The sequence below is a fragment of the Diadema antillarum genome, unplaced genomic scaffold (assembly GCF_040938485.1).
Source record: "Diadema antillarum isolate AM-2024a unplaced genomic scaffold, OU_Dant_1.0 scf00000208, whole genome shotgun sequence".
Taxonomy (NCBI): Eukaryota; Metazoa; Echinodermata; class Echinoidea; order Diadematoida; family Diadematidae; genus Diadema; species Diadema antillarum.
The window spans coordinates 1,464,046-1,487,647 of NW_027271097.1; the positions used below are offsets into that span (position 1 = coordinate 1,464,046).

Here is a 23,602-nt window from a genome sequence, read left to right on the forward strand (position 1 = left end):
CAGCATTCAGTTTGCACCATAGCTGTCACTTCAAGTAAGCTATCATTGGAGGTGTGTCTATCTCAGATCTCTCGTCCAGACTGTTTTGCTCTGTCATATTTATGTTATACAACACTTTCTTATTTGCATGCCATAAGAATATGATGATGATAAAGAGGAATGATCTTTTTTGTTTGTTTGTTTGTTTTTTTACTGGCTGTTTACACTTGGGAGAAAACAATCCACCAGAAACTGTGTCAAGCAATATAATGCTGGAATGAGCTTAGAAACAAAATTCCTATAAAGTAAGCTGAACTCAAACAGACATTGCAGATATTGGTAAGAACTGGCATGTGAAGCAGAAATGAATTAAAGAATGTTTTGAAGAAAAAAATAACAAAGTTAATGGGCAAGTGTCAATTTGCAGTTAATATTCTCTTTCTTCATGTGAAATATCCAATAATTGGTCAAAGTTATTAAAATCTCTTTTAATATTGAGTTAGCATTAGAGTAATAGAATCTCAAGGATGTATGGAATACTGTTTGATAGGTATGGAAAATTTGAGTTTCAATTAATAAGAACTCGTAACCGAACTGATATCTGCAACTAGATGGCATACAACCAAAGCAACTGACAGCTTTCCTGTTTTAATTGTAAAGTTGCTCTTGTGTTTGAGTAGTATGTCTCTATAAAACTGTTTATGTATCCATGATGTATTATTCTGCAGATAGGCATGTATCCTGCTCTTGCATTATATCATTACCTTTCCTATTCTTAGCAAGAAAAAAAATATGGAAAGAAGAGAATGTCGCAGGTACACTGTAGACCTACATAAAAATCAAGAAGTGTGCCTTACATACATTCAGCCATAGAGGGCAGTAGTCCAATTTGGAAATAGAAGTGGTCAACCTGCTAAGGCTTGGGAATAACATATGTTGGCTCTGATGTCCTGTTTCACATGAATAATTGCAAAATTGGGTTTTGCTGGAGAAATATTTGTATGTATGAGAAAACAAAGAAACAAATTATCAAAGTGATGACGATGATGATGATGATGATGATGATGATGATGATGATGATTACAATACAAGTTATGACTATTTTTTCTACTTTTTGGTTTTCTTTTGCTATTCTTTGCAGTGATTGTGGTTGGCTGTGTCGTAGTGGCTATCATTTGCGTGGCAGTGGCCTTCTTCTGCTGGTATAAGTAAGTACATTTTATAATTTGGTCTGTGATGATGTTGAAGACTTTATTTGATTGTTCCTACAGGAGCATAAATTTTTTTCTTACATACTTTGCAGTTTCCCTTTGTATCATTTTCTCTCTCTCTCTCTTTCTCTTTCTATCAATCTATATATTTTTCTACCTACCTACCTACCTATCTATCTATCCATCTATCTACCTATCTGTCTATCTATCTGTCTATCTATCTACCTGCCTATCTATCTATCTATCTACCTATATATCTATCTACCTATCTGTCTATCTATCTATCTATCTACCTACCTATCTGTCTATCTATCTACCTATCTATCTATCTACCTACCCGTCTATCTATCTATCTATTCATCTATCTATCTATTCATCTATCTATCTATTCATCTATCTCCCTACCTATCTATTTATCTATCTGCCTATCTATCAAAATATCTATCTATGCATCTATCTATCTATCTGTTTATCTATCTATTTACCTATTCATCTATCAATCTATCTATTCATCTATCTAGCTACCTACCTATATATCTATATACCTGTCTATCTATAAATCTATTTACCTATCTATCTATCTATCTCTGTCTATCTTTCTATCTACAGGTGTATTTCCTATGGTACTTAAACATTGTTAACCTGTCTGCATGGCTGACTATGTGTCATGTATTCTCTTAACTTGTCATATGTACTGTATTCCATCATAATTTACATGCTAAGTTTTTCAAACAATGTGAACAAGGTTCTTTGTCTCTCTATCTCTCACTCTATGGGTATGCTGTAGGCCATTTGTGCCTCTTATATCAGACTAGAAAGTGATATGATTACGGCCTTGGAGGGAGATTTGACAGAATTGATGATCACTGGGGAGAAAAAAAAAATAATGAGAGAGTTGCCAGTGGATTCTGGTCAGATTGTATGGGGCAGGAGTAGATTCTGGCACAAAACAAAAGATGGCAGAATAAGCCTACACCTTTTTTTCTGTGCGACATAGTGTCCAAATAATCATCACTCTCCATGAAATGTGGGAGGCAAACCTTGGGGCGATGATTTAAATCCTTGAAAGTGATAATTACAAAAATGATTGGCTCAGTTGCATACACACTGCAAAATGCATTTTGTTTTGTTTGTTTGTTTTTGATGTGTTTGTGTGTGAAGTGAGTCATATTCTTCCTGTTAGTAGCATCGATCTAGGTTATTTGTGTTATGCGCTCATTGAGGATAATGAGAAGGTGCCAATCTGTGCTTTCATAGGTGAGGGGTCAAACTTTTTGGCACACCCTTGCTGTAACCTAGTAACATAAATCTGTGACCTTAACGATGAAGGGTAACATTTCTGTTCAGTAATAACACTTAGTTTACTACAAGTTTGGTGTAATGTATGGAACATACATACTGTACATGTAATGAGTTAACACATTTTATACATATAGATCCACATTTTGATTCAAGCTTTCTATCAATTATTATTGGCACTGAGCCCAGAAGATATATCTTTGAATTAAGTTTGCCATGAACATTTTTCCTTTTGAGAGAAATACCTACTCCCCCCCCCCCAACCCACCCCATCCCCCAAAACAGGGAAACAAACAAACAAGTAAAGTCTTATGGACTTTACCAATTTCTGAAGCCTCTTTGTAAAGATGTTATATAACATATTTAATACTGTTTCTGGCATATATTTCACAATGATTTTGTAGCTTACTTTGCAGACAATTTAGTGATTCACTTCCAATTCATTAAAATAACAGTACAACAAATTATGGCCCTCCTATAAAACAGAAGCAGAGTGTATAATAATTGTAGGCCATTGTGAGGAATCATAAATTTGAAAAACTTGAAAAATAGATATTACCTTCTCATTGCATACCTGTGAAAACAAGACTAATAGATGACTAGATAAATATAAGTAGATTAAGTATATCTTCTTACAAGTTCCAATTTGCAATAAGAGGTATAGGGGATTTCAGTTCAGTTCAGTTCAGTTCAGTTTTTATTTCTGCATTTCAAAAATTTGATGGGATAAGGAAGGGGAAAGGGGGTGTATGGGAGGGGTACAGCAGGGAGTGCTTGGGACAGTATGAGGTGAAAAATATATGTGACCCGCCACGTCAAAAGGATCCGAAAGTCGCTGAAGACTGAGCCAAGAAATTCAAGTTTAAAGTCAGATCATTAAATTCGGTCAAAACCATTGATTTTCTGTTTTTGGCGTAATTGTGTAGTCTAATGTTTCATCTATCAGCCGCTGAAATTTTGAATCCAAATGGTCAAAGGAAAGGAAAGAAATTAGGCTTTTTCTTGGCCATAATTTTCAGAGTTCAAACGGAGCAGAAACATGTCCGAAGATTTGGGTCTAGCACCGCCGATAGACTCTGCCCTTATAGCAATGGAGGAGTGATCTTATTGGTCAGTGTGTGGCATCCTGGTTACTGATTGGTTGTGCGTAGACTGCTAGTGCTAGGTTTGAATGAGCATTTGTGAAGGTTGCTAGGACCATACCTTCTAACGTCAAGAGGTGAAAACTGTCTTGCCTCCCCTTGATCACGATTGCATCGAAAGTACAACTTTTGAAGGCGATTTTCTCAAAATGCTGATTTCCTCTACCTCTGTACATACTCCCATAAAATCATCGATATCTTTGCAACTGACTACTTTTACAAGTGGTGTTATATATGCAATTAAAGCAGAAGAATAAGGGAATAATGTCATGTCATTCTCAGAAAATTGACCTTCCGACTTTTGGATCCTTTTGTTGTAGCGGGTCACGTATAGAAGCAGGTGTATGGGAGGGTTAGGTTGGGGGTATTGGTTTTAGGATGGGGTAATGAGTGTGTGGGAGGCGATGAAGGAGTTTGTTTTGCCGTCCCTCATTATGGTGTTGTTCTTGTTTCATTCTTCATGTTACTATCTTCTGATATCAGATCAAAATTGAAGCATTGTCCTCCGCAAACGATCTCATTCATTACCCTGTCCTGCCGGGCAAAGGCCTTGCAGATGTGCAGCGCTGCATTTCAGTGAAGAGGAGTCCGTTTCCATAATGAATACTGATTAGTTTCTCGGGGGCTGTGCCTGCGTGACTACAGGGCACACCTGATTATCAATTTGTGTCCTGTATTGTCTCATGCCGTGGGCCAATTTAATTTGTTTGACATTCTGTGTTGTGGGCTATGACGCAAACTGCCTCATTAATCATAATTCTCTCCTCTCTTTCCCCGATCAGTGTCTGTGTATATAGCTCTCTTGTATCTTTTCATGTAAACATCTCTGTCTTTTGCCTATGTACCTGATTTTCTCTGTAACGCCCCACACCCTAGCTCAAGGAAACATTTCGCTGTTGTCACATGCCCGTACAAGTGACCATATGAAATCATGGCGTTGGGAATAGCACTGTGATACTATTATGGAGTTAGTAGAAAGAGTGGCAGTAGTAGAAGTAGATGCAGGGGCTGTTTCAAAATAACTGTACTATATCTATAGGTACATATATAGTTCCTGTACATCAGCCTTTGAATATTAGTCACAGTAGTAGTATTAGTCATAGTACTTATCATTTACATTGTATACCTCACAGACTCGCTGTATTATTTTATCATTCAGTCCTTCCTAGTAGAATAGGTTCCTTGTCATAAGATCTATATGATCCGAGACCAAGAAAAATGTGAAACTTCATATGTCATTTGTGTGTATGCTTGCCTCTGTTAGTGCATTAGTCTTTCTGTTAGCTTGCATGCCGTTATAGTGACAAAAACAATGCCAAGGCACATAAAATGTAATTGCCCAAAGAATGGAATATGATCCTTCTATGGGGGCTACATGTAACTATACACACGTATACTTGCAAACCTCGTGCACCTTTCAATTGTTATTGTTTTCTTGTTATAGACCAAAAAGTGGGCAGATTTTACGCACACCAGGCATGTGTTTATGCCCTAGTGTTATGCTATTTGGTTACATGTCTGATCATGGGAGCAGTGGTAGTTAAACTTTATCTAACCTTTGAGGCTGATTCCAGCTCTGCATCGTTCATGTGGAAAAAGCAAGTATTTTTGCTCCATCAACTCTTCAAGTCACTTTGACTTGAACTGGTCCGGCTGTCAGCAGATTTCTCTTTGTGTTTCGTTCAGAATGAAAGGACCGGAAAGAGTTTTACTGCAAGCTTACTTTTTGTGATCCAGAATCCGTCTGGAACAAATATTTGACATGTAGGAATTTGGACATTTTGTGGTTTCTACGAATCAGTGATTCTCATGCGATATGGGCTCTGAAGTTTCTTCAAGGTAAAAGACCTGAAATGCCTGTTATATTGTTGCAGAATATTGTGTGATCCGAGCGGGTCTTGCAATCAGCACAAATTCATGCATTGTGGAATGATGTTAAAGGTGGCAGAATTGCACTCATGCTAACTGATTAAAGTTGGTTAAATGAGCATCCTTGTAACTACCATTGTATCATTTGTGTACAAATGTTTGGTAAATAGGTCATAAAGGGTGTATGCATATTATTATGTGGGGCCTTTTGCAAGTCTATTATTCTATTTATTTGCCCAACCACTATCAACTTTGAGGTAGTTGTAACAACATTCTACTCCCTTCTTATTTGAAAAACCAGCATAACCTGTTATGTTCCTTGCAAAATAAATAAGCCATAATTTTTAGCTGCACTTCCATACATTGAAGATTTCTACAGCAAAGTATATCTGTGAAATACTGTAAAAGTGATAGATTTGTTTAAATCTATTAATTAAACTTAAGGGATTAATTAAGGGATGAATTTTGCATTTTTTAATTCCACAGAATCAAGACATTAATCAGTGGTGCACATAGCAAGCAAAGATTTATGCTTGTTCTTATTTTCCCGCTTGATTCTGGTCACAGGAAATGCACAAAAATTTAAACTTTCCCAGTATTCTCTTGAAGCGAGTGTGTTGCTGTTTTCTTACTCCTGATTGAGTTTTTTGAGGGAGATGATTTTTAGGAGGCAGAGAGTCTCAAATGGATTCATTCCACCGTATCAGTGAAATGACTAGCATGGTCTTTAAACACCACTTAATTCTTAAAAGGTTTTTGCCATAGTGATACTTTAATTCTGTGAAGAATTTCAGCATGGAATGTCCTTTTTTTGTTGTTTTTCTGTGTCCAAAAATTCCTTCAAATGTCATCTTAGTAGCCTTCAATCAGATACAATGAACAGTCCTTTTTTTTTCCGAAGTGAAAGCACTGTGATTGCGTAACCTCTGTGGTGCGAGGTTAGGAATCTAATGCATTTTCTTTGCTATACCTATTTTTTTTCAGTCTGTCTGTTCTTTTCTTCTCTCCCTCTGTCACTGTTTCCTCTCTTTATTTCTATGTCTGTCTGTCTGTCTGTCTGCTGTCTTTCTCTTTTTGTATATACGTATGTATGTATGTATGTAGGTGTGTGTATATATACACACATGTATGCAGAAAGATAGAGGGAGAGATAGATGTACATGGTGTATGATTATGATTTATACAAATCTCTTTCCTTTCTTTCTTGATCTATTTCTGTCTGTCTCTCTCTCTGTCTCTTTCTGTCTCTTTTTCTTTCTGTCTTGGTCTATGACTATGACATGCGTGGCTTCCTGCAAAACTTTTTACTGCATGTGAGCTACAAGGCAGTAAAAGGAGAAGCCTTTCAACAAACGGGACTTGCGTCCCTGGATGGGAGAGAAGAGCGCATGTTTGCTCTGCCTCATTGCCTACCAAACAAAAAAGAGAAAGGTTTTGTTTGCTGACTTATTCTTCCTTGATCTGTTTATCTGGCCATCTTTTCAAGGCATGTGTATTCAGTGGACGTCTTTTTAAGGACTTTTGTGTCTTTGCGAAGCACTAGCGCTTATCGTGGTCTTATTCATGCAGGCAAATTTCTGCTTATAGAGCAAAGCACTTTCTGGTTGTTTGGTCCATCGTGCAGAGGTGTTTATTACCATTCTGCTGCAGATAACTGGAAAGAAAGCTGTTTTGACTGCTTTGAACTCTTTTATTTTCAAGAGCTATGTGATTACTTTGTATACCATCACCGCGGCGGAGTCTGTCTCTGAATCATAGACAGAAAAGGTGTATCTGTGTTTTATTTCTCTGAGGGGAAAGAGAGATTCGTCCGGAGAGGTAAAGTCAAGCTGGTCTCCTTAAAAATAGCTCTTGAATGTTGGAGACTCCAGGAGTGATCATCTTCGTCTTTCATGTGGCTCGACAGAAATGACGCGGAAAGCAATTCTCGGCAGCCAATGAGACGTGGCAGAGAGGCCTAAGATAATCATCATCTCGTCTCTTTGATTGCCATCATCCGTTGGAGGATATCTTCTTTCTTCCTGTCATTAATAGCCGGAGGAAAAATATGGAATGAGATGAACAGGTCGATCTCACCCCTCATACAGTACTGTTGATGACAGACCGGTGCTGCAAACATGGGCTTATGCTGTTCTATCTGTCAGCCACCCGTAGAGGGCGACAAACCTCAACCTTCTCCAGTTTTAGCCGTTGATGAAACGAGTGAGCTGTAAGTTAAGATTGTCATTGCCATATGTATGTAGTCAGCTTCTAACTGAGTAGAGGATTGGTATATCAAATTCTCGCTTGATCTTGCTTCCTGTATAATACCATCCGAGTATGATGTATTCATCATATTACAGAAGTCATTTCATGTCAATACAATATTCATAAAATGCATATGTTTGTAGAATTATGCTTCTTTTGACTCATGCAAATCTTACCCACAGTTTCACTGTCAGGATTATTTCAAGACTTTTGAGGACTTTTCGTACACTGCAGCAATTGATGCATGCAAACTATATATCAAGGATAGAAGTGTGTGCCATGATTATTACATAATGCAATGAAATTCTGTATCAAAGTGAATATCTACAAACCTATTCCAATACTATCTAGAGTATAATCTTCTCCATCATGATTGTAATATTCATGTAAATGACTTTAACCTGTTGAGTTTACTGGTAGCCACAAGTAGATGCTTCTTGCTCGGGAGTCTTAATGTCTTGCACCACAAATTCTTTTTCTCTCTCTCTCTCTTTTTTTTTTTGAAGAAAAAGATAGGAGAACTGTACAAAGATGTGGTAAAGTAACAATTTCCAACAATTTGAAGATAAACTTAGCATGGACAAACAGGACAAATAACAAATGATTTTAAAAACTAAGGACAGGTTGATTTGATATGAATGATTAGTCTCATTACAAATAGAAGAAAAGTGAGCGGTATAAAACCTTTTATCAATTTTAAAAAGTGAGTTGATGTTGATTGGATTGGGAAGCAGGTCTACCCTCAGTCATTTATTCATAGCTGTCAAGTCTCCCTGATTCTGCAGGAGTCTCCCTGAAAATGTCAAAATCTGTTCATGTCTGAATAAGAGAATATTCAAATCTCCCTGATTTGGGAATTATTTTCACCCATTGAAATGCATGTAACACACAGATATCTCCCTGATTGCTGTGTGGAAACTCTCTGATGTGGGAATGTTGGCAGACCTGTCTAACATCCTTGTACACACTAGACCTATCTACAGTATAGATCTAACTGATGCAAACACTACCCTTTAAGATTATGTAATTTAAAAGTCTGCTTTTGTATTTTTGGGGGCCAGTAAGTCTGGGTTTATGTGAGAGCATTGTCATTCAATGTGCATTATTGCTATTCACCCTTTATGTGCCTAGCCTAGCTATAAAGTCAGCTCTTGCTTTCAGGTGTAACAATGTGCCTTAGTCCAATAGGATGGCCATTGTGACAATATAGTGAATAAGGGAATACGGTAAGCACTCTTCATAACTCGAGACAAAACCTGTGCCAATTGGCAAGGGAGCACTCTGGCTTGAGTATGAAATGACAAACAAGGAATAGTAAGTTTTAATACATCAGTAACTACACTACCCAAAACCACTCGTGTCTTATTACTCCCTGAAATGCCTAAAACCGCCTGTCTGCTTTCTTATAGTTTTATGCTGTACCATTTCATTGCTTTCATATAGAATATATAATTATGTAATTTGATAAAGAGTCAAAGGTCCACAAAAGTATGTTAGAATTATTCCTGTGACACACAATTTTCTTGGCAAAGTCTTAATAGGCCTTCAAATAAACATAACTTATAAGAGACAAAAATAAATGAGCGGTGAGCTATTTTCCGTAATTTAGAAAGTTGTCAATAGGAGAGTAGTATTGCCGTACCTTCTAGGGAACCGTAGGCCATTATTTGTGGAATCTTCAGCTGCTGAAGGGTTAACTCATGATTTTTTTTTTGTGGTAGAAGTCTGTGTAATTAATGTGATATCTGTTTTGTTTTGCTTTTTTATCAAAACATGCATGCACCCAAAGAAATGTATCAATGTTTTGTGATTGGGTAGCACCATCACCCAGATATTACCAAACGTCACCTCAAAGGATTCACATTACAGCTTTTGAGTAGCAAACATCGTTCTCATTATGCTAATCTGATGTGACCTCCATCAGCCACGGTCTATACTGGGAGTAAAGAGACCAGCTTTCTGATTTAATTTCATGTGTTTCTGCTTCTTCCCTCCATGAGATTGGTATCATTTGCAGCTGTGATAAGAGCAATAATTGGCTTTTCATCCTTGTATAGGGGAATTTAGAAAGAGATTACTGTCATGTTAGCTTCTATTGTCAACTTGTATGCCATCCTCCACTCCCATTATCATTTGCCTTGATTAAAATTTTCAATCAGTTTTCTAGGATGGGAGCGGGGACATTATGTGGTTCATGCTGACACGGCTGTGAGAAGAGTAAGAAAATATGACATGATATAGAATATTGTTATAAACTCATTTATCACTTGGCAGCAAATATCATGACTTGATGTGATTGCATTGTGAAAAGTTCATGAGCCAGAGGACATCTGGTATTGCTCACTGTGAAAATGTAGCAATACCTAAAGAGGAAGCACACTTGAGAAAGTAAGTTTTGATAGAAAAGCAACTTCCAAGGTTTGACAAGGTGACTTATATGCTCAAAGAGGCATTCCACTCTTAAGGATTTTGGGTGCTGTATTTAAGTGCACCAGCTTCTGTATATTTTGCAAAACTGGGATCCTCACTTTAAAGGGAGGGTATGGTTTTGGTTGAGATGGGGATTCAGATTTGAACTTTTCCAAGATAATTAAAAATCAATTATATGCAAGATTAAAGAGCATACAATTCTGAGAGCAGTTAAAACTTTACTGGATGAAAATCGGTTTTTAAATGGCTTAGATATCCAAAAACAAAGTACCGGTAGTTCCAATAAAAGGTGGGTCCCACCTTTTATTAGGACCACTTTGTTTTGCTTTGTTTTTGTTTTTGTTTGCGATGCTGAGGTGACAATAATGGCAGGGTCCTCTTGGTAAACATGCTAACACTTATGAGGTTACCCAGAGAAAATGTAAAGGCAGTATCATATATGGAAGTCATCATTAAATCATCATCATCATCATCATCATCATCATCATTATCATCATCATCATCATCATTATCATCATCATCACAATCATCATTTTCATCATCACCATCATTATCATCATCAGCATCATAGTGGTCATCATCGTAATCATCATCACCATCATTGTCATCATCATTATCATCATTGTCATCATCAAATCATTATCATCATCAGCAGCATCATCATCGTCATCATCATAATCACTTTGTTATATATCTGAATGATATGTGTATCAGTTTCTGTTCTGTTGCCATGAGTAACTGTGTGGAACTGAATGTGTTCAACATACAAGATACAATGCATGTTGTGCAGCGCATACATGTACATGCTGTCTGTACATTGCAAGTGTGGAAGTGACTTCTGCAGAGCAGGTGTAATCTTCGGACAAATCAGGTGTGTGATTCGTAATTTGGTTAAAAAGTGCTGTGCCCCGACCCTACCAACACTAAACGATGAGGCAAGGACATTTGTAGTAGCACTCTTGTGCGAAGACAGCGTAGGCTGAGGTGGTTATTCAAAGCTTGTAGTTTCCAGAGAGTCTGACACATGTTTCCGGATCAAACTTATGATTATTATGTTGTGTGTGTGTGTAAAAATGTATCATGTTTGTCAAACAACAACAACCAAAACAATTTCAAGGCATTCGTTATGATTAGGGTGAGCAAAATATAGCTGATGGCCGTTAGAGAACTGAAAGACAGAAAAATTTATCAACATTATCAAAGGTGGATTCTAAACCAAAATTGTTTGGCCAAGATTGATCTGACAGGAAGGTTTAAAATGTCGCAGCTTTATTAGAAAGTTCATACTTCTCTGAGAGGTACTCTTGTAAATACCATCTTCAGTTGTCACAGTTCAGTTCATGATATCACATTAAATATGACTTCAAAGCTCATCAATCACAGCCTCATGCACAGATGGTATCCCTATTTATAAGTATACATACTATTTTTATCGTGCTCATAACAATAACATTCTTTTCCGAAAAAACAATTCTACACATATATCTGGAAATGACAAACAAGTAATTTATGATGTTTTTTTAGACCAGTACCAAGTCTGTGGAGATTCTGCGTAACAGCACTAATTAGCACCATCAAATCTGTCATATAACTGGACATGGCATGTCAAAACTGCACATATCGTAGTCTGTTCCCTCATTAGTGTCTCTGAAAAGATCTCTGAGGATGTTTGCTTACAAATTGACTTCCCTCTCACTCTGAAATGCCAGTTTGTTTTATCTTTACTTCTTTCTGTCTGTCTGTAGTTTCTGTTGTTCTCTCTCTCAGACACACACACACACACAAACACACACACACACATACACACACACATACACATAGTATATAGCACACAAGTAGATGTACATGCCTTTTCTCCCCTTCCTCACACACACACACACACATGCACACTCACACTCACATACACAAGTATATACTGTATATACATATGTATATATATATATATATATATATATATATATATATATGAATATTCTACACATACACAGAGTTGTATGTCTGTGCTGTATATATGTATATATATATATATATATATTTATACAGTAAAACAAAAAAGATGCAAATATGCACATGACCTTTCCCCTGTATTGCTTTTCTCCCTTTCCTATTTTCTCTCTCTCCCTCTCTTTCTCTTATCCTCTTGTAATCCATTTTTTCCTATCTTTTCATGTTTTACCCTTTCCTACTCTACCCTCCTCCCTCTTTCTTTCTCTCTCTCACACACGCATACACAGAAAAGTAGATAATCATACATGTGCAGATGGCTGTTCCACATATTTCCTCTCTCCCTCTCTCCCCTCTCTCTCTCTCCTCTATCTTTCTCCCCCCCCCCCTCTGCCACCCCTTTTCCCTCTCTTTTTCATCATGTCTTACCCTTTTCTATGTTCTCCATTCCTCCCTCTCTCTCTCTCTCTCCCTCTCTCTCTTTGTCTGTCTTCTTCACTCCTCCTGCCTTATTCCCATATCCCATTCTGATTGTCAGATTTAAGTGGTTTATAATTGATGTGAAAACCGGATCAGCGCATTAGCGTAGGATTACTCTGGACAGGTGGGTTTTGACAACTATCCGTACGCCGGAAGATTCGTGTGGTTCTGATACATCACGAGGGTGCAGGGTAAAGAAGAGCATTTAATGAATTCAGACCGATTATGTCCAGCAGCAACATTTAGAGGGCTAATTGACCCATGGCAGGAAATTTTCAAACATTTGCAGACAAATGTAGAGAGATGCTGTGAGATGAAATTGAATGGTCTGTGCTTGTCAATGATTGTCTTTCGACTGACCTCCCTTTTTGACCCTGATCGGAGCAAAACCCGGTCTCCGAATGGAATGAACCCTGATCTAAATTCGCTCCCATCCCTGCACATACACACACACACACACACACACACTCACACACACACACACTCTTCTGCACAAACACAGATGAAGCATCTACACTACATACTCGCATAAACACACATGCGCTGACAAGCACACACACACACACACACACACACACACACACACACACACACACACACACACACACATGCATACACACACACAGGTGCACATACAAAGAAGGTGATGGCAAACCATCTTTGCTTGGTACTTGGCTTCTATATTGATTGTACAGTGTCCTCGCCATGCATTATTAATGCCGGGAGTACACACTGGGGCCAATATTAGGAGCACGTTTCTCTTCCCCTCTCTCTCTTTCTCCCTCTTCCTCTCTCTCCCTCCATCTCCACACACCAGGATTTTATTTTTGTCTCTGCGTGTGATCATTTTTAATGACATCGATCGAATCCGGGGCGAAGTGCACTGGTGGAATCGCGAAGCTCGCTGCACTGGACCGTGCATTGATTGGGCTGCACCGGCAATGTAGAGCAGTGTGTCGTTTACTTCCGTCGAAGCGCACCCAGGTATCGTCGGCTCTGCTCCCCATCACCACAAGGAGTGCTTTTTCCACCCAAAAACGGCTCCAAAAATTTTTAGGAGCGGTGGTGGAATTGCAGCCTTGAAAGCCAGGGAGAAGTATTTACTGGAAGAACAAATTGTGCAGTACTTGGAGCTGATTTTGTGTGCTTTGGACTAGCACTTCATGAGAACTTTGTGCTTCGATCTCTTCCACTACTGGTGTGAATGTGACCGTACACAAAGTTGCATGTGAACAGACATCTCGCTATGTTGGCACACTGTATGCTACATCCACGGGCGAATAAATAGGGCATCTGCATCAACTCCTGCTATGAGTAGTGCATCTACTGGATGGAGTACATCTCATGCTGTCTTCCTTCCGGTGTGTGCAAGGCTACAGAACGGCAGGTGGTTGGAATTCGCCACCAAGGTTGTCTCGTCGACCCATCGATTTTGCCATTGATGAAGTGAATAGTGAGAAGCTATCACAGCGGAAGTGTCTTTGGCAGTGCGCTGTGCTAGAAAGGAAGTGCATCTTCGCACCTCGCATCCCTGGCCACCCGCCGCATCCCTGCTATCTAGACCTGATGTAGACATAGCAGATACCTGGACAGGGGCATAAAAGCTCTCTGCTTACACCAATCGATTCCATCCTTGTCGATTTTGAAAGCAATACATGAAAGCAGTAATATCTCTCAAGTCTTGACACTTTTTTTAACCTACCGATGCTCATCTCCGTACTCCAATGTGTCCTTAGTTGTATGTTTGTGAGCAACGAGGACATCCGAGACTATATTCAGTTCTTTCAGCAGTTCACACCTGGGATTTGTGAAACATCACTATATGTCACCTAGAGGCCTTTATTCTTTAGATTAATTGAGACTTTGCAATATCAAACAGATTGCTTGCAGTAGTGTTGCATGGTGTTTGCACAGAATTTGTGTCAGTCCATGAAATGGCCGAACGCTTCGGCACTGCAACAAGCCCAGCACCCACCTTGAGCTCACAGTATCGCCCGCATGTCACCCGCTCGCCCACCGCCGCCTAGATTCGGCACGGAACTGCGCTCAGCTCACCGCCGCAAAAGCATGGATGAAATCACCGATATGTTCGGCAGGGCGAAAGATTACGTCACGACTGCCAAAGAGTCTGCCAAGGAATATATATGCAATGCCAAAGAATACTTCTATGCAAACATGCAGACTGATTCAATGTGAGTCATTCGAGGTAACCCCGTTGACCTTTGACACCCACATAATGTTTGAATAGGACAAGGCTCTCTGATTATGATATTTGAATTTAACGAGCTGTTTTCTGCATTAGCCATATAGGGAAGAAAAAAAACGAAGGGCGTGCAAAAGTACAGTTAACAATTATGTCATGAGATCTTCTTGAATGCATGGAATGTACGGAATGTATGAAAAGAAAAGAGTATTGCATTATAAAAATTTCCATTAAATGTGAAATGAAGAAATTCAACTAAAGACAAAGTTTCATGTGCAGTTGGAAGAATTCCTAACTCTCTGAATGAGAGAAGCTTTAGGGGACTGTATTTATGGTTAGTTTATTTCCAAAATATATTTTCATTTGGAGCTCTTGATACATTATCATCTTCACTACATGCTTGTACCTTGGTTGTCAAAGAGGAAATTTTTTTTTTCTCACTACCCCACTTCCTCATCTTTAGTGTGATCTTGACTAATGTGCTCATCTCTTAGCCAAATTGAGTTGAGATGAGTTCAGTTCAGTTCAGTTCAGTTGAGTTGATTTGAGATAAGTTCAGTTGAGTTGAGTGGAGTTCCTGCTTCTGTACTTACCTCTCTTGAGCATAACTCCCATCACTGTATTGATATTATGTTGAGCATAGTACTAATGCCAAGATAGAGTGGTTTTTCTCTTTATTTTTCCTTATTGAATTGAGTACAAAATTTCTGCACTCACTTTCTTTGAGCAATGCTATAATGAGCTTACTCATTTCTGATGAGCAAAGTAATCATACCAATACGTTAGAGGACTTGTCTCCCAAGAGCAGAGTTTGTATATCTGTTCGTTACCTATGGAGCAGATCTCTACATATCTATTTATGTAGTCACCTGCCTGGGGTCCAGCTCCAATGAAGCAACTCAGTTTTGGTGAGCGAAGTTCTAACATCTTTTCAGCAGAGTGCATCTTTTTTTGTTGTTGAAAGGTTAATTTTTCTCACGCAGAGTACCAATCTTCATTATTCACTGCACAGAAAATTCCCCTTACCCCTACCCCCCCCCCCCCCTCGCCGCAACTCTCATTAAGACAAGTCCCACATATACTCAGGCAAGTATCTATTGGAAATACACGTTGTAACAAAATCAGTCGGTCCTCAATGGGTTAACAACTCACTCACCTCAGGGCTGGTCTCTGTTGAAGAGTACATACTCTCTGTTGAGTAGAGCAAGCTTTCCTTTGTTTGACCCAAGTTCTACATCTTCTATCTTTTGAGGAAAGAATTTATCAACTCAACTCTTCTTCTTTTTTTTAGGAGATTACTCATCTTGCCAGTAGTATCTTTGACCTCGTTGGAAGTCTGTCAAGTTTGTATTTATTTCTTTCTGCTTCCTTCCATTGAGATAATTCCTGACTTTACTCTCACTGCTGTGAAGGAATAAACTGTGGATACAGTTTCTTCTGATCCCATGGTATTCAACTACTAGTAAATGCGGTCATTAGCATAGATGTCAAATCTGCCTCCTGGTCGTGCAGTCACATACTTCTCCAGTTTAAGTTTGGTTTGAGGCATATTAGCTACCATGCAAGAGTGGCCATGACCCTTGTATGAGTCATCAGGCATGCCTGGGAGCACATAACAAATCTTGTTATAGAGTGCCATCTTCCATGTAATGCAGCCTGCAGCCCCACATACAGACTAGGCAAAGATGTTGCCAGTTTGAGACATTATGTATGATCAGTCCAGGTTACTAACGACATAAAATCTTTTCATCTTAGCCACATTTGCAAATTCAAATTTGTGTGCATATTAGTCTAGACATGACTTTTATGATAACAAAAAAATCCATCCCCCTCTCCCTCCCTTCAAAATGAATTTTTGTGTGTTTGATAAAGCATAGTTATCTTCAAATTGGCAATGCACTCACATGTAGTCTGCTGAGAGTATCAATAATGTACAGTCATTTTTGTGTACAGTCTAAAGTAGAATGACTAACTATGCGGCCTCCGGCCATGACTCCATTAGGTGGACCAGTCGTATATTTCTAATATCCGCTTTCACTTTGCCGGTGGGTCATTGATTTTTCTCTAAACTCGCAAAGCACACACACCGGACGACTCACTCTGAACCGATGTAATTAAAGCAATGTTAGGTTTTCAACAATCTGAGTCAGTGGAGAGCATACTCTCAACATTGTGTGCTCTGCTGTACTGGACCAATTACTGAGTAGATGTTGAGGGGTGACTGTGAAAGGGGCGGGAAAGGATGATGAATGGTGTAGACTGATAATCATGACGTAACAAACCTGTCCAGTAAGGGATGCTGGCTGCACTGTCCTACCTGTGCTGAAGGAACCATTTAACACCAGAACAAACTGAACAGTGTTGGAGGAAACCCCATTCTCTTTACACTGAAGATAATACTAGCTAAAGATAAAAAAGAATAGAAAAAATGTATGATGATATCAATCAAGGCAAGGATAAATAGGAATTGTTATTGCAATTTTGGTAGAATGTGTGTTATGTTACTCCCATATTGCTACAGATAGTTGACAATCTATACTATGGTTTTATCTCTCTCTGCTACTGTTAACCCATTGAGGACGGACTGATTTTGCTACAACACTCATTTCCCATAGACATCTGCCCGAGTATACTCAGGACTCATCGTCAACGGGTTAATGTGCATCATTTTTGTATGTATGTATGTATGTATGTATGTATGTATGTATGTATGTGAGTGTGTGTGTGTGTGTGTGTGTGTTTGTGTGTTCTTTATTACCACTTTTGGTTTTATGATGATTGTTGTTTGTGACAATCAAAATGTCAGTCACATTAAAAACTCAGAGCTTTAACAGAAGGCTGTTATTGGCGTCAGGAAGTGTTATCTTGGAAGTTAATGGCTTTGAGGTCAATCATTAATTTGAGTTATATGAGCACACAAGTTCATCAGATATTAGTGAGAGTACTCGCTGCAGTGTTTTGCTGGGGAAAAAATAATCATAGCAATCTTTTTGACAGCTTTATTTTGCCAGCTTTATAAGCACTTATCAACAAACTGAGGGCTTTTTGTTGCTGTTTTTTGTTTGAAATTGATAATGACAATATGAACGCATATGATGCATGATCCATCATGGACAGATGCTCTTGGCGCAAAGAAAGGCTGATAGAAAATATGAAAAGAGATATGAGAAAAGGGACGAGGGAAATATTTACAAAAGTGATTGTCTGAATAAATGGGTTTTGAGTGAAATCTAAAGTTAACAAGAGAGGACATACATTTTATTATTTTGAATATCTTGTGGGAGTCTATTCCATAGGAATGAACCAGCATTAAGAAATGATCAATCACCCATAGATATATGAGTTTGTAGCGCAGCGAGTAGAGATGAATTTTGAGACCTAAGGCTGCACGAAGGATTATAAGGGATTATCTAGCTATAGTTGTAGTGAGGAACTTTTCATGTGTAATGAATGGAAAACAAATAACAGTAACTTAGATATGATTCAATAATGAACAGGCAGCCAGTGTAGAGGGTTAAGTACAGGTGTTATGTGCTTCCTCTTTGGCAACAATGAAACTCTAAAGCTTTTGGAGACAATCTAATTGAGATTGTGATGTGTTTTACAGTATCAGACAGTAGTGTTTGCACATTTGTCTGTATTTTGCCATTATCTTATTACAATTTGGAAGATGAAACTATTGCACCTTTTTCCGAGGTGCATGTAACAATCCATGTCAAATTTCTTCTGATATTCCATTTTCCCCGTAGTTCATGCCCTTGGCCTTTCTGTTATGCTAATCCCTTTAGAGATTAGAATGCAGTATGTCATGAACTGTAAGTTGGTTCAAGCACACTGAAACGCGATGTCTCGGCTGTGTCTGGCATTCTTTAGCAATTGAAATTCAAGGCTGTGCACGACCCGCATCCTCACCGTTCAATGGATTATGTGTGGGCCAATTTGTAGTAGTTTGCCACAAGATTGCAAGAGGACTGTTCATGCATTCCACCCGGTATAAGTTTAATGGTTGAATGGGATTGGAAAGAGACAGAGAGAATTCCACAGCTTCTTCTGTCTTACCACAATGTAAATGATAAATTCCGGCTCGCTGGAAATATCAATCAGATGAGAAACTTTCTCTCTATTTCTTTGCATTCTTAATTCGTGACTTCCCCATGCAATTTGAATGAAATGGCAATTCTGAATCACTTTGTATCCATTCTGCCAGTACCTGCGTTGATAAAAAAAGATACACTGTGCATTACCAATTTACATGAAAGAGCCACAGTGGTCACCCGAGATAACTAGATAATTTCCTTTTCAATTATCAACCCACAAGTTTAATGCATATTTGAACAGAACATCAATCAGTTTGGAGAGTTTATCAACCATCAAAAAAGACCCAAAGAATTGGCATATACCCCCAGTTAACCCTTTAGATGCCATAGCAACTTAGTACAACTTATCGAGTATTTTCAGCAGCATTCAGAAATCTACAGTATTTTGTTGACAGTTACTTTCCAGAGTTCTGTATCAGCTGGCAAAGAAAGCACATCAAGGCTTACATTAGCAAAAGTTTAGTAGTGTAATGCACAAACAGTCATAAGCAAAGCAGGAAAAAAACAATTTCAGTAACTTTGGAAGAAATTTGTGTGCCCAGTTAGAATCTTTCTGATATACATACCTCACCAGATATACCCTATATTATGAGTTTAAATATGGTATACATAGCCCTTCTTTACAATATCATACAGTTATTGTATTCTATCTACTGTAGATCACATTACTGATTGAAATTGATGTTTATAAAGTGGATGGAAGACAGTATGGTATCACCGTGGGGTTTATGTTATACAGTATTGCATGTCGTAGACTTAATCTAAATCATATCCAGGCTTACAAGCCCGAAATTGTATGAGCCTTGCCTGACATAGCAATTTTATCATAGCATTATATAGCAACATATACAAATACCTCCCTCTTTGTGCAGAAGTGGCTGGAGCTATTATAGGTAATGGATCCTATGTCATCTTATGTCAATTGGCAGGGATGAAAAACAGACATAAGCAAATATGGTCACAGGATGCAGTGCTTGCGACACCCAACCTCCCCCCCCCCCCCCCCCAAATATTCACCCAAAGCACCATGAAGTCTGTGTGCCCCTCTTGTTGTGGGCAAAGTGTGTCAACCCTGTGCAAGGTGTCAGGCCTCGAGGGGAAGAGGATCAGTTATACAAAGCGTCCTCTAAAGTGCGTTTTCCCCAAGCCCTTCCTCTCACAGCACAGCCATCTCATTTCTCGGGAAATGTAAATATCACACCATTTTCTTGCTCTGGGCAGTTAGAAATGAATGTGTATGGCAGAAAAATTTTCTCTTTACTTAAACACAAGGCTTGAATGCATGATAACTGCATAGACTATGTGGCAATATGTAGCAGAGAATATTCAAAGCTCCAATTTGCCTTTTTCTTCTTGAGATCTGCAAAATGACCTCTCTCAGAAGATGTAAATAGTTTGATATTTCTAGATGTTTTTATTTTCCATAAACGTGATAAGGGATTGAAATAAAATCAAAGTAGGAAATGCCTGTTGTTTAAGCCGCAGGGTCGTTAGCCAAAACACCTATCTGTGGTGCATAGGAAATAGATTGTTATTTGCGCCCGCCTGGTGTGCGGGAGTCATTAAACGTGTGAAACGAGCAGACGGCTTGACGCAAGAACTCCATATACCGGCTTCCATAAAGCTTCATCAATCGAGGGGCCGTCTCCCATCCTTGTTGCTAGCCATCTGTGCTTTCGACTCCTTGGAGTCTCCACAGCTAGGTGTTTGTGGGCTCAGTTTTTATGTGACCCACGGGAGCCTTTCAACGCACAGGAAATTAAAATCCCCACCATTAATAGGTCCACATTCATGGAGAAAAAAAAAACCAACAAAATCCAGAAAGCAGGAAAAAAGGAGAAAGAAAGGAGAAGTTTTTGTGGTTGTTGTGGTTGATAAAGCTGTAGCATATATCAAAAGATTAACTCCATGTAATTCGAAATTGTTCGATATCTCCACAGGAGGTTTTTTCTTCTACCAGTACTAGTTCTTTTCACTTTTATGCTAGGTTTGTGATTTATGGAATATTAAGTCGACAAGAAAGCAAGGCAAAGCTATCACTCTTTTAATCTAACTACTTTACTCCATGATTTTATAGTTCTCTTATCGTTTTTTTAAATCTGTCTGCTTTCAATGCTGGCACCATCAGTTTAAGATGTGAATGTTTATGCTTTAAGATGTCATGTGCCGAGATATATTGTAATTAGTTTGATAATTACTTTTCCATCTCTCTTGAAGACACTGTTAACATCTTTACTATTACAGGATGTTGGCTTGCCTACCGTAGCATTGAGTCCCAGTTAAGCAACCAAGGCATTGTTAGAAAACAGCTAGCAACCTGAAATTCCCCAAACTTCGCTCAAAGGTTAAGCTTGCCATTGTTTTTGTGTTACTAACCTTGTGGTAGACTCAGAGTTTATGATCAAACCACCCATCAATATGATATCTGATATGACCAGCATCTTATACTCTTTGGGTAGGTATTATTTCATGGTATATTTTGACATGACATGATACAAAAAAAATAATGTAAATGAACATCAACAGATAGTTCGCATTGTAAGTATGCTGGCCTCCAGAGTCATTTGTTACACTCATTAACCAAGAAATTTGTCCCGGGTCCGGAAACTTCCTTCGCCAGATCTTGGCAATGACTCAAAGGCAATGGCTCTAACATTCTCATGTATTCGACAAGAACTCATCGTAATTTTGAAAAGCCTAACGACTGAAAACAAAACGAGAGAAACACACAAGCAAGAATGTTAGTACTGTAGGACAGTGCAGGAAACTGCAGTAATATTTCCTCTACATAGTGGAGGCTTTCATTTGCCCTTCTTCCACTCCTTCATTATCTTCTTGTGATGCTTCCTTCATTCTTCCCCCTTCTTTCATCTCTTCCTTCTTCTACTCCTCCTTTTCTTTTTCCTTCTTGTTCTTCATCTTTTCCTCTTCATCTTCTTTATTTCTTCTTTTCTTCTTTTTTGTCTTCTTCTTTTTTGTCTTCTTCTTCTTCTACTCCTCCTTTTCTTCTTCCTTCTTGTTCTTCATCTTTTCCTCTTCATCTTCTTTATTTCTTCTTTTCTTCTTCTTTTTTGTCTTCTTCTTCTTCTTCTCCTTCTTTTCTTTCTTGTGAGTACATTTTTCTCTCCCTGTATAGATTTGTGCACATGGCCCTAGAGATGTTGAGTGATGAAGTTTAGTGAGATATATGCTGACAGCCTTACGGCCATTTGTCACATTAACGCCTGCTGAGAATCCTGAAATTGTACCCCTCCACCCTGCTTCCTTTCCAAGCAAAAAAAAAAAAAAAGAGAGAGAGAATGTTTTACAGGACTGAAGCTATGTCACCATGGAGTCTCTTCTCTATTACTGCATGAATGATGTCTGCATCATCTCCAAGACCACTTTACATGTTAATGTACGATATGAGTGGTGCAATGTTTCTCTGCATGCTGGAAGTAGTGTACAGAATACAGCCACATACATGTACATGTAGCTGCCTTATGGCGGTGATCCCGTTTCAGTAATGTACGGGCGTGCTGGCCATTTTTTTGCAAACCAATTCACGCGGCGTTGGGCATGTCCTGTGCACATATTGGAAATTGTGACACATATTTTGAGGAACATGCACTTGACCAGGCTTGAAATTCATCCCTTGATTTGATTTTTGCCGTTGTAATTGAATCTTTGCCGCTCCCCTCCAGGGTGGGGTGCCGGTTTCATGGCACTGCATGGCTCAGAAAGGGCACGCTGCTCCCAGCTCTCACAGTTTGTGTCATACATACGTGATGAGCCAGTGTCGATGACATTTCCGTGGAATGAAGATTGCTGTGAGGGTGTTTGTTTCTGTTTTTCAGCCATCTGTTTAACCTTCCCCTGGACACTAGACTATATTTCCCGGTACCATCATATATAAATATTTACTTCTGTAAACCTCTCATGAAAATGCCAAGTTAATTTCATCTTTGATCACCTAATAGTAAATTGAAATGTAAACGTATGTTTGGAGATGGTTGATAAATACATATGTAATCACAAATATATTCAATCATAATTATTATGTAAGAGAATAAAATACAAGGTAAATAGAATATAGATTTTAAAAATATTGTTCAATCTGGCTTTTTCTCTCATTCCAAATATAATTCCAGAAACATTTTGTTATGATTTTTGAATGCTGTTCCATTTGCAGTCCCAGTATCTTTTTTGTCATCTCCTTGGATGTCTTTGTCCATGTCTTTCTTTTTCTTGGGTTTTTTTTTTCTTTTCTTATAATTTATCTCTTTCTCACCCAAAACATATCTCCTATCTCTGCCTTTGTCCTTAAGATCTTTCCAAATGTCTCTCTCTCTCTCTCTCTCTCTCTCTCTGCCCTTTATCCAACACATATGCTATCTCTCTCTTTCTATCTATCTATCTATCTATCTGCCTGTCTATGTCTCTCTCACTATCTATCTATCTATCTATTTATCTGTCTATTTTTGTATATGTATGTATGTAGGTATCTACCTATCTATCTATTTATCTAGCTATACCTATCTATCTATCTATCTGTCTATCCATCTATCTATCTCTCAATCTATCTCTTTCCAATGTGTTGCCTTGATTTTGACAAAAAGACCCCACCTTATTACCACTTCTTCCTTAGAAAATGCATAAATATATTTTTATGCATATGTAAAGCCTATCAAAAGTAGATATGAATATTTTGCCAAGGCTATT

The 23,602-nt window shown here is 38.5% G+C and overlaps 1 protein-coding gene across 2 annotated transcripts in view; it reads left to right on the plus strand.

Moving 5' to 3' along the window:
* Positions 1-23,602, plus strand: part of LOC139724199 (uncharacterized) — a 130,190-nt gene that overhangs the window by 95,833 nt on the left and 10,755 nt on the right. For both annotated transcript variants that reach the window (XM_071635343.1, XM_071635344.1), the window contains one exon: positions 1,121-1,187. In XM_071635343.1, coding sequence (XP_071491444.1) covers positions 1,121-1,187 — 67 coding nt within the window. The remainder of the gene's footprint in view (positions 1-1,120; positions 1,188-23,602) is intronic.